Genomic DNA, 13,127 nt, shown 5'->3' with positions numbered 1-13,127 from the left:
GTTAATTGTCACTTTGTTTATGTCACATATGGTTTTATAATCACTGAAGTCATCATTGATAATAATGGGTGGCATTTTTGAAGGTAAACGATCTTTTTCACATGCGTTCACTTTCTTTTCACTATTTTTAATACTTTGTTCATCACTTATTTCAGGATTTACACGGCGTCTTCTTTACATTTTCACTATTATCATCACACACACTATCTTTATTGTCAATGTTTAGTATTTTAGCCACTTCTTTGCTGACATTAGTACAAGCTAAAGGTTCAAATTTGTTAACACCAATAAATTTGCCTTTCGGAAACTCGTTTTGTAACTGTTTTGTGGCTTCCATCGTGCGCGTCGATGTCGACGGGTTGGAAGCCATTTCTTTAATAGTATTTATTACATTTACATTTTTAGTTACTTTAATTTTAGCACCTTGTTTTTTAATTATTTTCATTAACATAGGCTTTTAAACCACTATAACTATTTCACTTTTGCTCTACGATGTGCACTGCTCGGCGGTTCAGACCGAACTCTCTTAATTTTTTACAAATAATTTACATTTTTGTAAAATTTTCAAATATTATTGTTTTCTCCTCGGTCCTACACTTTTCGAATATAGTTTTTGGCCACGCCCCTAACATATTTAACCAATCACGTGTTAGATTTACATTTTAACCTACGATTTTTTACTATAATGTCAGATAACGCTTTATCTACGTCGCCGGCGGCAACCGCTGCGCCAGCGACAGCATCGCCGAAAAAGGGCAAGACTGCGGCTGTTAAAAAACCGCGAGTGAAGCCGTCCCATCCTCCTACATCTGAAATGGTAAACAACGCTATTAAAAGTCTGAAAGAACGCGGCGGATCGTCGCTGCAGGCGATTAAGAAATATATGTCGGCCAATTATAAAATCGACGCCGAGAAAATGTCAACGTTCATTAAAAAGTATTTAAAGTCAGCTGTTCAAGCGGGCACACTGATTCAAACAAAAGGCAAAGGTGCTTCGGGTTCGTTCAAACTTGCCGCGAACGCTAAACAGAGCGGCGGCGAAAGCGGTGTTTCGGCTGGAAAAGCCAGGACCGCTAAGACGCCAGCGGCAAAAGCAAAATCGAAGACAGCAAAGTCGAAGGGCGCCGCCAAACCTGCTTCGTCCCCTAAAAAGAAGTCTGCATCCGCAGCGGGCACATTAAAAAAGTCGTCGGCGAAACCTAAGACGACAGTCGATAAGAAGAAGACCATTCAGGGTAAGTCGACGAAAGCCTCATCGGCCAAGGCAACGAGCAAAACGAAGAAAACCGTCAAGACCGCAGCCGCAAAGAAACCTAAATCGCCAAAGAAGACATCAAAAGTAGCCAAACCTTTGAAAAAAGCGTCACCGAAAAAGAAGTGAAAACATTTCATTATCTTTTTACACAACAGCAAACGAAAATGTTTGCACAAAGTCCTTTTCAGGACTAACAATAAATTTTTATCAAAGAACATTATTATTTTACTTATATATATCTTATCATCTTATATTATAGCCTTTTCGTGGACTTCGGAAAAAATTTTAATAAAATATTTGTAACAGGAGCGCAGCAACGCTCGCTGTGTTCCTCGCCGCCGTGTTGTGTCATTGACGAAATTTAAAAGTCAAAGTCTTTTCAATTTTCAATTTCGTCTTTGGTAGGGAGTTGTTCAATATCAATCGCTGAATTTTATTTATTTATTTATTATTTTTTTTTAAATAATTTTATATGAATAAATTATCTTAATCAAATGAAATATAATCAATAATTTATTAATAAAAGTTTTATATATCACTTTAAATAAATCAACTATACATAGAACGGCAACTCTCATAATAATTAAATTCATAATTTTTTCTAATTTTTTTTTATATAAATAATAAGTAAATGGAAATTAATTAATGAAATAAAATATAATCATTAATAATTTATGAAGTTTCAATCTTTTTTTCATATCGTATTCGAAAAAGAAAATTTATATAACTTTAAATAACTATATATGAAATTAAAAAATATACAATCAAAAAAAAAATATTTATATATAAATATATATAATATAATATATATAATATAAATTTCTATCATCAGAACGGCAACTCGCCCATATTAATTAAATTTAGAATTTTTTAAAGAAGCTTTCAGAAATTCATGACGAATTTTACAAATTCAACTATAATATTTTTTAAACTTAACACAACAACACACTATTCAACAAGTCAAATCATGTGTGTTGTCAATAATTTCAATTAAAAAAAAAAATCAATAAAAATTTCTAACGTATCGATGGAATAATTCTGCAAAATAAAATAATTTGAAAAATAATAAAAGTTCTTTTAATTGATCATTTTGGTGGTCCTGAAAAGGACCGATTTGTTTTATAGGACGACAGGCGTCTAAGCGCGTTCTCCTCGAATACGCCGAGCTAGTTGAATATCCTTGGGCATGATGGTTACGCGCTTGGCGTGGATCGCGCACAAGTTTGTATCTTCGAACAGGCCAACCAAATAGGCCTCGCTAGCTTCCTGCAATGCCATGACGGCGGAGCTCTGAAAACGCAGATCGGTCTTGAAGTCCTGAGCGATCTCGCGCACTAGACGTTGGAACGGCAACTTTCGTATGAGAAGCTCGGTGCTCTTCTGGTAACGACGGATCTCACGCAGAGCTACGGTGCCAGGCCGATAACGATGCGGCTTCTTCACACCGCCGGTCGCCGGCGCGCTCTTGCGAGCCGCTTTCGTTGCAAGCTGCTTACGGGGCGCCTTGCCACCGGTGGACTTGCGAGCTGTCTGCTTCGTACGGGCCATTATAACTCCTAGATTTCGTTTCGAGAACCTTCTCGTTTGACGATCGTTTTGATACTGACGCGTCCGGCTCGAATATTATGATCAAAATACATTACGAATGTCCGATGCTGTGCTCGGCTGTCATTGGTCGGCGCCGAATGCTCGCATAGCTATGATGGGCGTGGCCTAGCGAGCTCAAACTTTTCAATAATTTCGCTCGTCGGAATTCAGTCGTTATTCAGACTTCGAGCTGTTAACATCAATTTGTAAATTTATCCCGACTGCGATATATTGAAAAATGACCGGCCGTGGCAAAGGTGGTAAGGGACTCGGAAAGGGTGGCGCTAAGCGACACAGGAAAGTTCTTCGCGATAATATCCAAGGTATTACAAAGCCGGCTATACGTCGTCTTGCTCGCCGTGGCGGCGTCAAGCGTATCTCGGGTCTAATCTACGAAGAGACCCGCGGTGTTCTGAAAGTGTTTCTCGAGAACGTTATCCGCGATGCAGTCACATACACCGAGCACGCCAAGAGGAAGACCGTAACCGCTATGGATGTCGTATATGCGCTCAAACGTCAGGGTCGTACACTGTACGGTTTCGGCGGTTAAATTGATCAACGGACGCAGTCATTTCTTATAAATACAAAACAAAAAAGAGCCCTTTTAAGGGCTGTCAAATATAATTAAAAGAACAAGTAATATATTTTACAATTTACGTACAGGCTTTATTTGATTTTATATGAAATTTGTTTATTTTCTTGCAGAATAACTTGCTTTGGTAATATTATTGATAATATTATCAAATTGGAAAGCCCTTCGAATATGTTTTAAAGAAAGTATTAATTAATATATATTTTACTATTTTTTCGTATTGACTTTTTATATGCAATTGATTTCTTTTCTTACATGGGGGGGGCTTCAATTAATAGAAAATAGAGTATACTTTTAGTATTAGTATACTTTACAGTTAAGGGCTTCGAAAAGGGCTCTGAATTGAAGGAGCTCAATTAAATGAATGAATTTATTAAATTTTGCATATTATTTAAATTTATATAATATGTAATAATATATTTTATATATTTAAATAATAAAATTTTTAAAATATTTACGACAATAATTTTATTTTTACGAAAATATTTAAATTGCGATTTTTTTTAATATAAATATATTTTATAATAAATTAAAATAAACTTAAACTTATTAACTAAATTTGAAAAACTAAAGTTTTAAATTGAATTGAATATTCAATCATTAATTTTTATCATATTGAAAATATATAGAAATTGAACATTATTTATAATATAAATTAATAATAACGATCTCTAATAGAAATCTGATCAAAATTTATTGAAAATCCTAATAAAATATCATTAGTGTCAGGTTATTTTATTTTATCTATAAAACCAATGTAAAAATTATAAAGTTCTTTTGTAAAATATTTGTGGGCCCTGAGAAGGGCCTTTGTTATTGTCGACAGAACATATAAGTGGCATCACAAAATCTTCATCATTTTATTTCGAGCTGGTGTACTTGGTTACGGCCTTAGTACCTTCGCTGACGGCGTGTTTGGCCAACTCGCCTGGTAGCAATAGCCGGACTGCTGTCTGAATTTCCCGACTAGTGATTGTAGAGCGTTTGTTGTAGTGAGCCAAACGCGATGCCTCGGCCGCTATACGCTCGAAGATATCATTCACAAAGCTGTTCATGATGCTCATCGCCTTGCTCGAAATGCCCGTGTCAGGATGGACTTGTTTCAAGACTTTGTAAATATAAATGGCATAGCTCTCCTTGCGCTTACGTTTCTTCTTCTTGTCGCCCTTTGAAATATTTTTCTGGGCTTTGCCTGCTTTCTTAGCCGCTTTACCGCTGGTTTTCGGTGGCATGTCTGATGTTTACTAGTACACTGACTGATACGAAATGAGTCGTGCCGACGCTCCGTTTTCGTACTGCTTCAACGTTTTGACTGAAGCCGTAACAACGTACGTAGGCAAGGGAGGGGCGTGTCTACAAAAAAATGGGCGTGTGCTTGCAACGCTCAGAAATCTATACGGGCCCGTTCGAGAACTTTGATATCATTCTCAGTTTGAACACGAACCTGTAAACATGTCTGGTCGAGGCAAAGGCGGTAAAGTCAAGGGAAAGGCTAAGTCACGGTCTAACCGTGCCGGTCTTCAGTTTCCAGTCGGTCGTATTCATCGTTTGCTACGCAAAGGCAACTATGCCGAGCGTGTCGGCGCTGGTGCACCCGTCTACCTCGCTGCAGTCATGGAATATCTGGCCGCCGAAGTTCTCGAGTTAGCCGGCAATGCGGCTCGCGACAACAAGAAGACCAGAATAATTCCGCGTCATTTGCAACTGGCCATCCGCAATGACGAGGAACTCAACAAACTGTTATCGGGTGTTACGATTGCTCAGGGCGGTGTATTGCCGAACATACAAGCTGTGCTTTTGCCAAAGAAGACAGAAAAGAAAGCTTAAATTTCTTTTATTGTCGCAAATTGACATAAAACCGTCCTTCTCAGGACGAACAACTTTATTCAAAAAATGAACATATATTATTTTACTATTTATTTATTATTTTACTATTTTATTTATAATACTATTTAATTTACTATTCAATACTCATTTTAATTTATTTTAATTTTTTTATCATAACATTCGGTATATAATTAATTGATTTTAGATATTTTTATTTAAATAAATATAAATAACAACATTTGTTTGAATGAATCAAAGAATATTTAAGGTTATAAATGTACGAAATAATAACTTTATTTATTAGTTACGTTGTTATAAATCATTTAAAATGAATATAAAAAAAATCTATATAAGTATATTAATTTTTGTAGTGATTTCAACATCAAATAAATAATTCTTGTTTTATTATCGAATATTAGCACATTTATATGTTATTATGTTATCAATTATTATTGAATTTCACTAATATCGATTATAGAATTTGTATATTTAAAAAAAAAAATTGTAGGGTTTGTTAATGATTTGATTTTTATAACATTCGCAATTCAGGCTAAAATCTCGCATGTTTTCTGACCCTCGAGCAAACGGTTATTCACGGTCGTCGTGTTTAGGAACTGCCGCTGTATAGTGGCCTAAATGTTTCAGCAAGCATTTACGCTAGATATCAATGTCAATACCATAATACCTTATAGCAATTTGTTAGTCTCGACGAGAAGAATAAAATAATAATTATTCATAAAGAAAATAATAATGTTATAGTGAATTTTGACGCGTGTTTTTAAAAAGGGGCGTGGCTTAGTGATCGTGGAAAGTTTTACTAATAATTATCGTACAAAATTTATTAATAATCATAAATAAATGTACAAAATAATAACTTTATTTATTAGTTACGTTGTTATAAAACATTTAAAATAAATATAAAAAAAAATCTATATAAGTATATTAATTTTTGTAGTGATTTTAAAACCAAATAAATAATTCTTGTTTTATTATCAAATATTAACACATTTATATGTTATTATGTTATCAATTATTATTGAATTTCACTAATATCGATTATAGAATTTGTATATTTAAAAAAAAAATTGTAGGGTTTGTTAATGATTTGATTTTTATAACATTCGCAATTCAGGCTAAAATCTCGCATGTTTTCTGACCCTCGAACGAGCGGTTATTCACGGTCGTCGTGTTTAGGAACTTACGCTGTATAGTGGCCTAAATGTTTCAACAAACATTTACGCTAGATATCAATGTCAATATCATAATACCTTATAGCATTTTGTTAGTCTCGACAAGGAGAATAAAATAATGATTATGCATAAACAAAATAATAATATTATAGTTAATTTTGACGCGTGTTTTTAAAAAAGGGCGTGGCTTAGTGATCGTGGAAAGATTTACTAATAATTATCGTACAAAATTTATTAATAATCATAAATAAATGAATTGTTATAAAATTATAATAGTATTATTATAAAGTTATAATGAATTATTATGAAATTTTACTATTGTCGAATATAAATTTTGTATATTTAGGTATTATTTACATATTTCCTTAAAATTTAAGAAAAATTAGATAATCTCGAAAAAATTATATGAACACACATAACGATTTATATATCATTTTATTCGTGATTTTATTCTGCATCTTTCGTACGAACAAAGTTTTTTCGTATCTTTTACTGTTTAGCTAGTAGAGAGCAATCTGTGTGATTGATCACTTATTGAAATGCAAATTACATTTAGATTGCAGCAATTATTGACAATATTTCTATATTTTCATAAAGAAACCATATAAATTATAATACATTGTTAAAATTTCGTATGGTTCTCCAGTCATTCAATTCTAATAACAATCACCATTTAGGCTAAAATCTTGCATGTTTTCTGACCCTCGAACAAACGGTTATTCACGGTCAGCGTGTTTAGATATAGCAGCAGAGCCGCATATTCAGTTCAGCAAGCATTCAAGAATAAAAGAATAAAATAATATTTATTAAATATCAACTAATATATAATCTTTTCTCGGCAATGAATATAAGATATTATTATTTTATTCTATACAATTGAATTAAAAAAAAAAAAAACATAAATATTATATTTTATTATTAATGACTAAATTATTTATACATTCGATTTATTTTAATAAAATATAATATGATAGAAATATTATGATTTTACAGAATAAACAGTTTGTGAATTTTTTGACTCAAGTTATTTCAAGAAACAACAGTACAATTGTTTACTGTTTTGTATTTTATCGTTCTTTTGAAAACTACGAATGAAATAATTAATTATAACGATAATATTATTTTATTAGATACTATGCAAAAAGAGAATAGAGCACACTTCTTGAACTTGAATGCACGACGCGACATAATGTTTTACACAAATGATTTCTAACCGAATTTTATGCGTTGGTGTATTGATAGTGTATTACATCGTAAATATAATTAATTATTTCATACAAATAATATTTTATTTTAATAAAATATTATATTCGTTATTTAATCAAATCGTTTATATTAGCTATTGTTCAGTATAGATTCATAGAGTACTCAAATGAATGTTCAATGACAGTTTATGAACAATTATGATACTATTTATGAATAAAAATTTACAAAAACTGTTTCTAGGATATATAAGTATAATTACATCGCATCAAAATATAACATATCTCAATGCTCATAAAAATGCGATAACGATTTTGTTGAAAACGCACTATTGAGTGCAGAAGTTATTTGAATATAATTAGCGATATTTTAGAAAAACTAACCGTTGAAATAAATCATGCTTTTGATGATATGTTGGGGATGAATTTGGCTATCATGTAAATCCATTGTTTTATGCGAATTATTTAGAATAAAAGCGCTGGATTTAATTTTTTACAAATAATTTACATTTTTGTAAAATTTTCAAATATTATTGTTTTCTCCTCGGTCCTACACTTTTCGAATATAGTTTTTGGCCACGCCCCTAACATATTTAACCAATCACGTGTTAGATTTACATTTTAACCTACGATTTTTTACTATAATGTCAGATAACGCTTTATCTACGTCGCCGGCGGCAACCGCTGCGCCAGCGACAGCATCGCCGAAAAAGGGCAAGACTGCGGCTGTTAAAAAACCGCGAGTGAAGCCGTCCCATCCTCCTACATCTGAAATGGTAAACAACGCTATTAAAAGTCTGAAAGAACGCGGCGGATCGTCGCTGCAGGCGATTAAGAAATATATGTCGGCCAATTATAAAATCGACGCCGAGAAAATGTCAACGTTCATTAAAAAGTATTTAAAGTCAGCTGTTCAAGCGGGCACACTGATTCAAACAAAAGGCAAAGGTGCTTCGGGTTCGTTCAAACTTGCCGCGAACGCTAAACAGAGCGGCGGCGAAAGCGGTGTTTCGGCTGGAAAAGCCAGGACCGCTAAGACGCCAGCGGCAAAAGCAAAATCGAAGACAGCAAAGTCGAAGGGCGCCGCCAAACCTGCTTCGTCCCCTAAAAAGAAGTCTGCATCCGCAGCGGGCACATTAAAAAAGTCGTCGGCGAAACCTAAGACGACAGTCGATAAGAAGAAGACCATTCAGGGTAAGTCGACGAAAGCCTCATCGGCCAAGGCAACGAGCAAAACGAAGAAAACCGTCAAGACCGCAGCCGCAAAGAAACCTAAATCGCCAAAGAAGACATCAAAAGTAGCCAAACCTTTGAAAAAAGCGTCACCGAAAAAGAAGTGAAAACATTTCATTATCTTTTTACACAACAGCAAACGAAAATGTTTGCACAAAGTCCTTTTCAGGACTAACAATAAATTTTTATCAAAGAACATTATTATTTTACTTATATATATCTTATCATCTTATATTATAGCCTTTTCGTGGACTTCGGAAAAAATTTTAATAAAATATTTGTAACAGGAGCGCAGCAACGCTCGCTGTGTTCCTCGCCGCCGTGTTGTGTCATTGACGAAATTTAAAAGTCAAAGTCTTTTCAATTTTCAATTTCGTCTTTGGTAGGGAGTTGTTCAATATCAATCGCTGAATTTTATTTATTTATTTATTATTTTTTTTTAAATAATTTTATATGAATAAATTATCTTAATCAAATGAAATATAATCAATAATTTATTAATAAAAGTTTTATATATCACTTTAAATAAATCAACTATACATAGAACGGCAACTCTCATAATAATTAAATTCATAATTTTTTCTAATTTTTTTTTATATAAATAATAAGTAAATGGAAATTAATTAATGAAATAAAATATAATCATTAATAATTTATGAAGTTTCAATCTTTTTTTCATATCGTATTCGAAAAAGAAAATTTATATAACTTTAAATAACTATATATGAAATTAAAAAATATACAATAAAAAAAAAATATTTATATATATAAATATATATAATATAATATATATAATATAAATTTCTATCATCAGAACGGCAACTCGCCCATATTAATTAAATTTAGAATTTTTTAAAGAAGCTTTCAGAAATTCATGACGAATTTTACAAATTCAACTATAATATTTTTTAAACTTAACACAACAACACACTATTCAACAAGTCAAATCATGTGTGTTGTCAATAATTTCAATTAAAAAAAAAATCAATAAAAATTTCTAACGTATCGATGGAATAATTCTGCAAAATAAAATAATTTGAAAAATAATAAAAGTTCTTTTAATTGATCATTTTGGTGGTCCTGAAAAGGACCGATTTGTTTTATAGGACGACAGGCGTCTAAGCGCGTTCTCCTCGAATACGCCGAGCTAGTTGAATATCCTTGGGCATGATGGTTACGCGCTTGGCGTGGATCGCGCACAAGTTTGTATCTTCGAACAGGCCAACCAAATAGGCCTCGCTAGCTTCCTGCAATGCCATGACGGCGGAGCTCTGAAAACGCAGATCGGTCTTGAAGTCCTGAGCGATCTCGCGCACTAGACGTTGGAACGGCAACTTTCGTATGAGAAGCTCGGTGCTCTTCTGGTAACGACGGATCTCACGCAGAGCTACGGTGCCAGGCCGATAACGATGCGGCTTCTTCACACCGCCGGTCGCCGGCGCGCTCTTGCGAGCCGCTTTCGTTGCAAGCTGCTTACGGGGCGCCTTGCCACCGGTGGACTTGCGAGCTGTCTGCTTCGTACGGGCCATTATAACTCCTAGATTTCGTTTCGAGAACCTTCTCGTTTGACGATCGTTTTGATACTGACGCGTCCGGCTCGAATATTATGATCAAAATACATTACGAATGTCCGATGCTGTGCTCGGCTGTCATTGGTCGGCGCCGAATGCTCGCATAGCTATGATGGGCGTGGCCTAGCGAGCTCAAACTTTTCAATAATTTCGCTCGTCGGAATTCAGTCGTTATTCAGACTTCGAGCTGTTAACATCAATTTGTAAATTTATCCCGACTGCGATATATTGAAAAATGACCGGCCGTGGCAAAGGTGGTAAGGGACTCGGAAAGGGTGGCGCTAAGCGACACAGGAAAGTTCTTCGCGATAATATCCAAGGTATTACAAAGCCGGCTATACGTCGTCTTGCTCGCCGTGGCGGCGTCAAGCGTATCTCGGGTCTAATCTACGAAGAGACCCGCGGTGTTCTGAAAGTGTTTCTCGAGAACGTTATCCGCGATGCAGTCACATACACCGAGCACGCCAAGAGGAAGACCGTAACCGCTATGGATGTCGTATATGCGCTCAAACGTCAGGGTCGTACACTGTACGGTTTCGGCGGTTAAATTGATCAACGGACGCAGTCATTTCTTATAAATACAAAACAAAAAAGAGCCCTTTTAAGGGCTGTCAAATATAATTAAAAGAACAAGTAATATATTTTACAATTTACGTACAGGCTTTATTTGATTTTATATGAAATTTGTTTATTTTCTTGCAGAATAACTTGCTTTGGTAATATTATTGATAATATTATCAAATTGGAAAGCCCTTCGAATATGTTTTAAAGAAAGTATTAATTAATATATATTTTACTATTTTTTCGTATTGACTTTTTATATGCAATTGATTTCTTTTCTTACATGGGGGGGGCTTCAATTAATAGAAAATAGAGTATACTTTTAGTATTAGTATACTTTACAGTTAAGGGCTTCGAAAAGGGCTCTGAATTGAAGGAGCTCAATTAAATGAATGAATTTATTAAATTTTGCATATTATTTAAATTTATATAATATGTAATAATATATTTTATATATTTAAATAATAAAATTTTTAAAATATTTACGACAATAATTTTATTTTTACGAAAATATTTAAATTGCGATTTTTTTTAATATAAATATATTTTATAATAAATTAAAATAAACTTAAACTTATTAACTAAATTTGAAAAACTAAAGTTTTAAATTGAATTGAATATTCAATCATTAATTTTTATCATATTGAAAATATATAGAAATTGAACATTATTTATAATATAAATTAATAATAACGATCTCTAATAGAAATCTGATCAAAATTTATTGAAAATCCTAATAAAATATCATTAGTGTCAGGTTATTTTATTTTATCTATAAAACCAATGTAAAAATTATAAAGTTCTTTTGTAAAATATTTGTGGGCCCTGAGAAGGGCCTTTGTTATTGTCGACAGAACATATAAGTGGCATCACAAAATCTTCATCATTTTATTTCGAGCTGGTGTACTTGGTTACGGCCTTAGTACCTTCGCTGACGGCGTGTTTGGCCAACTCGCCTGGTAGCAATAGCCGGACTGCTGTCTGAATTTCCCGACTAGTGATTGTAGAGCGTTTGTTGTAGTGAGCCAAACGCGATGCCTCGGCCGCTATACGCTCGAAGATATCATTCACAAAGCTGTTCATGATGCTCATCGCCTTGCTCGAAATGCCCGTGTCAGGATGGACTTGTTTCAAGACTTTGTAAATATAAATGGCATAGCTCTCCTTGCGCTTACGTTTCTTCTTCTTGTCGCCCTTTGAAATATTTTTCTGGGCTTTGCCTGCTTTCTTAGCCGCTTTACCGCTGGTTTTCGGTGGCATGTCTGATGTTTACTAGTACACTGACTGATACGAAATGAGTCGTGCCGACGCTCCGTTTTCGTACTGCTTCAACGTTTTGACTGAAGCCGTAACAACGTACGTAGGCAAGGGAGGGGCGTGTCTACAAAAAAATGGGCGTGTGCTTGCAACGCTCAGAAATCTATACGGGCCCGTTCGAGAACTTTGATATCATTCTCAGTTTGAACACGAACCTGTAAACATGTCTGGTCGAGGCAAAGGCGGTAAAGTCAAGGGAAAGGCTAAGTCACGGTCTAACCGTGCCGGTCTTCAGTTTCCAGTCGGTCGTATTCATCGTTTGCTACGCAAAGGCAACTATGCCGAGCGTGTCGGCGCTGGTGCACCCGTCTACCTCGCTGCAGTCATGGAATATCTGGCCGCCGAAGTTCTCGAGTTAGCCGGCAATGCGGCTCGCGACAACAAGAAGACCAGAATAATTCCGCGTCATTTGCAACTGGCCATCCGCAATGACGAGGAACTCAACAAACTGTTATCGGGTGTTACGATTGCTCAGGGCGGTGTATTGCCGAACATACAAGCTGTGCTTTTGCCAAAGAAGACAGAAAAGAAAGCTTAAATTTCTTTTATTGTCGCAAATTGACATAAAACCGTCCTTCTCAGGACGAACAACTTTATTCAAAAAATGAACATATATTATTTTACTATTTATTTATTATTTTACTATTTTATTTATAATACTATTTAATTTACTATTCAATACTCATTTTAATTTATTTTAATTTTTTTATCATAACATTCGGTATATAATTTAATTGATTTTAGATATTTTTATTTAAATAAATATAAATAACAACATTTGTTTGAATGAAT

At 34.2% G+C, this 13,127-nt stretch overlaps 8 protein-coding genes across 8 annotated transcripts; 4 read left to right on the top strand and 4 right to left on the bottom strand.

Moving 5' to 3' along the window:
* Positions 1 to 649: 649 nt before the first annotated feature.
* On the top strand, positions 650 to 1,409 carry LOC113369415 (histone H1-like). The gene has a single exon (XM_026610167.1). The coding sequence runs from the start codon at positions 686 to 688 to the stop codon at positions 1,379 to 1,381; it is 696 nt and encodes a 231-aa protein (XP_026465952.1). The 5' UTR covers positions 650 to 685; the 3' UTR covers positions 1,382 to 1,409.
* Positions 1,410 to 2,392: 983 nt separating this feature from the next.
* Positions 2,393 to 2,803, bottom strand: LOC113369414 (histone H3). Its single transcript, XM_026610166.1, has one exon. The coding sequence runs from the start codon at positions 2,801 to 2,803 to the stop codon at positions 2,393 to 2,395; it is 411 nt and encodes a 136-aa protein (XP_026465951.1).
* Positions 2,804 to 4,216: 1,413 nt separating this feature from the next.
* LOC113369419 (histone H2B-like) lies at positions 4,217 to 4,711 on the bottom strand. The gene has a single exon (XM_026610171.1). It carries the CDS (start codon positions 4,664 to 4,666, stop codon positions 4,295 to 4,297), a length of 372 nt encoding a protein of 123 aa, XP_026465956.1. The 5' UTR covers positions 4,667 to 4,711; the 3' UTR covers positions 4,217 to 4,294.
* A 142-nt stretch (positions 4,712 to 4,853) lies between these two features.
* LOC113369418 (histone H2A) lies at positions 4,854 to 5,276 on the top strand. Its single transcript, XM_026610170.1, has one exon. The coding sequence runs from the start codon at positions 4,887 to 4,889 to the stop codon at positions 5,259 to 5,261; it is 375 nt and encodes a 124-aa protein (XP_026465955.1). The 5' UTR covers positions 4,854 to 4,886; the 3' UTR covers positions 5,262 to 5,276.
* A 2,985-nt stretch (positions 5,277 to 8,261) lies between these two features.
* Positions 8,262 to 9,021, top strand: LOC113369416 (histone H1-like). The gene has a single exon (XM_026610168.1). It carries the CDS (start codon positions 8,298 to 8,300, stop codon positions 8,991 to 8,993), a length of 696 nt encoding a protein of 231 aa, XP_026465953.1. The 5' UTR covers positions 8,262 to 8,297; the 3' UTR covers positions 8,994 to 9,021.
* A 958-nt stretch (positions 9,022 to 9,979) lies between these two features.
* LOC113369417 (histone H3) lies at positions 9,980 to 10,460 on the bottom strand. The gene has a single exon (XM_026610169.1). The coding sequence runs from the start codon at positions 10,413 to 10,415 to the stop codon at positions 10,005 to 10,007; it is 411 nt and encodes a 136-aa protein (XP_026465954.1). The 5' UTR covers positions 10,416 to 10,460; the 3' UTR covers positions 9,980 to 10,004.
* Positions 10,461 to 11,828: 1,368 nt separating this feature from the next.
* LOC113369421 (histone H2B-like) lies at positions 11,829 to 12,323 on the bottom strand. The gene has a single exon (XM_026610173.1). The coding sequence runs from the start codon at positions 12,276 to 12,278 to the stop codon at positions 11,907 to 11,909; it is 372 nt and encodes a 123-aa protein (XP_026465958.1). The 5' UTR covers positions 12,279 to 12,323; the 3' UTR covers positions 11,829 to 11,906.
* A 44-nt stretch (positions 12,324 to 12,367) lies between these two features.
* On the top strand, positions 12,368 to 12,915 carry LOC113369420 (histone H2A). The gene has a single exon (XM_026610172.1). It carries the CDS (start codon positions 12,499 to 12,501, stop codon positions 12,871 to 12,873), a length of 375 nt encoding a protein of 124 aa, XP_026465957.1. The 5' UTR covers positions 12,368 to 12,498; the 3' UTR covers positions 12,874 to 12,915.
* The last annotated feature ends 212 nt before the right edge of the window (positions 12,916 to 13,127 follow it).

The sequence above is a fragment of the Ctenocephalides felis genome, unplaced genomic scaffold, assembly GCF_003426905.1.
Source record: "Ctenocephalides felis isolate EL2017-DRISC unplaced genomic scaffold, ASM342690v1 CF-g0.4_SCAFFOLD_01328, whole genome shotgun sequence".
In the NCBI taxonomy this organism is placed as follows: domain Eukaryota; kingdom Metazoa; phylum Arthropoda; class Insecta; order Siphonaptera; family Pulicidae; genus Ctenocephalides; species Ctenocephalides felis.
Note: the sequence above shows the minus strand (reverse complement) of the source record. Positions and strands in the feature narration are given on the sequence as shown.

What these genes read in the sequence shown, in the direction of transcription:
- LOC113369415 (XM_026610167.1), top strand. Translation starts at nt 686, where the DNA reads ATGTCAGATAACGCTTTATCTACGTCGCCGGCGGCAACCGCTGCGCCA.
- LOC113369414 (XM_026610166.1), bottom strand. Translation starts at nt 2,803, where the DNA reads ATGGCCCGTACGAAGCAGACAGCTCGCAAGTCCACCGGTGGCAAGGCG.
- LOC113369419 (XM_026610171.1), bottom strand. Translation starts at nt 4,666, where the DNA reads ATGCCACCGAAAACCAGCGGTAAAGCGGCTAAGAAAGCAGGCAAAGCC.
- LOC113369418 (XM_026610170.1), top strand. Translation starts at nt 4,887, where the DNA reads ATGTCTGGTCGAGGCAAAGGCGGTAAAGTCAAGGGAAAGGCTAAGTCA.
- LOC113369416 (XM_026610168.1), top strand. Translation starts at nt 8,298, where the DNA reads ATGTCAGATAACGCTTTATCTACGTCGCCGGCGGCAACCGCTGCGCCA.
- LOC113369417 (XM_026610169.1), bottom strand. Translation starts at nt 10,415, where the DNA reads ATGGCCCGTACGAAGCAGACAGCTCGCAAGTCCACCGGTGGCAAGGCG.
- LOC113369421 (XM_026610173.1), bottom strand. Translation starts at nt 12,278, where the DNA reads ATGCCACCGAAAACCAGCGGTAAAGCGGCTAAGAAAGCAGGCAAAGCC.
- LOC113369420 (XM_026610172.1), top strand. Translation starts at nt 12,499, where the DNA reads ATGTCTGGTCGAGGCAAAGGCGGTAAAGTCAAGGGAAAGGCTAAGTCA.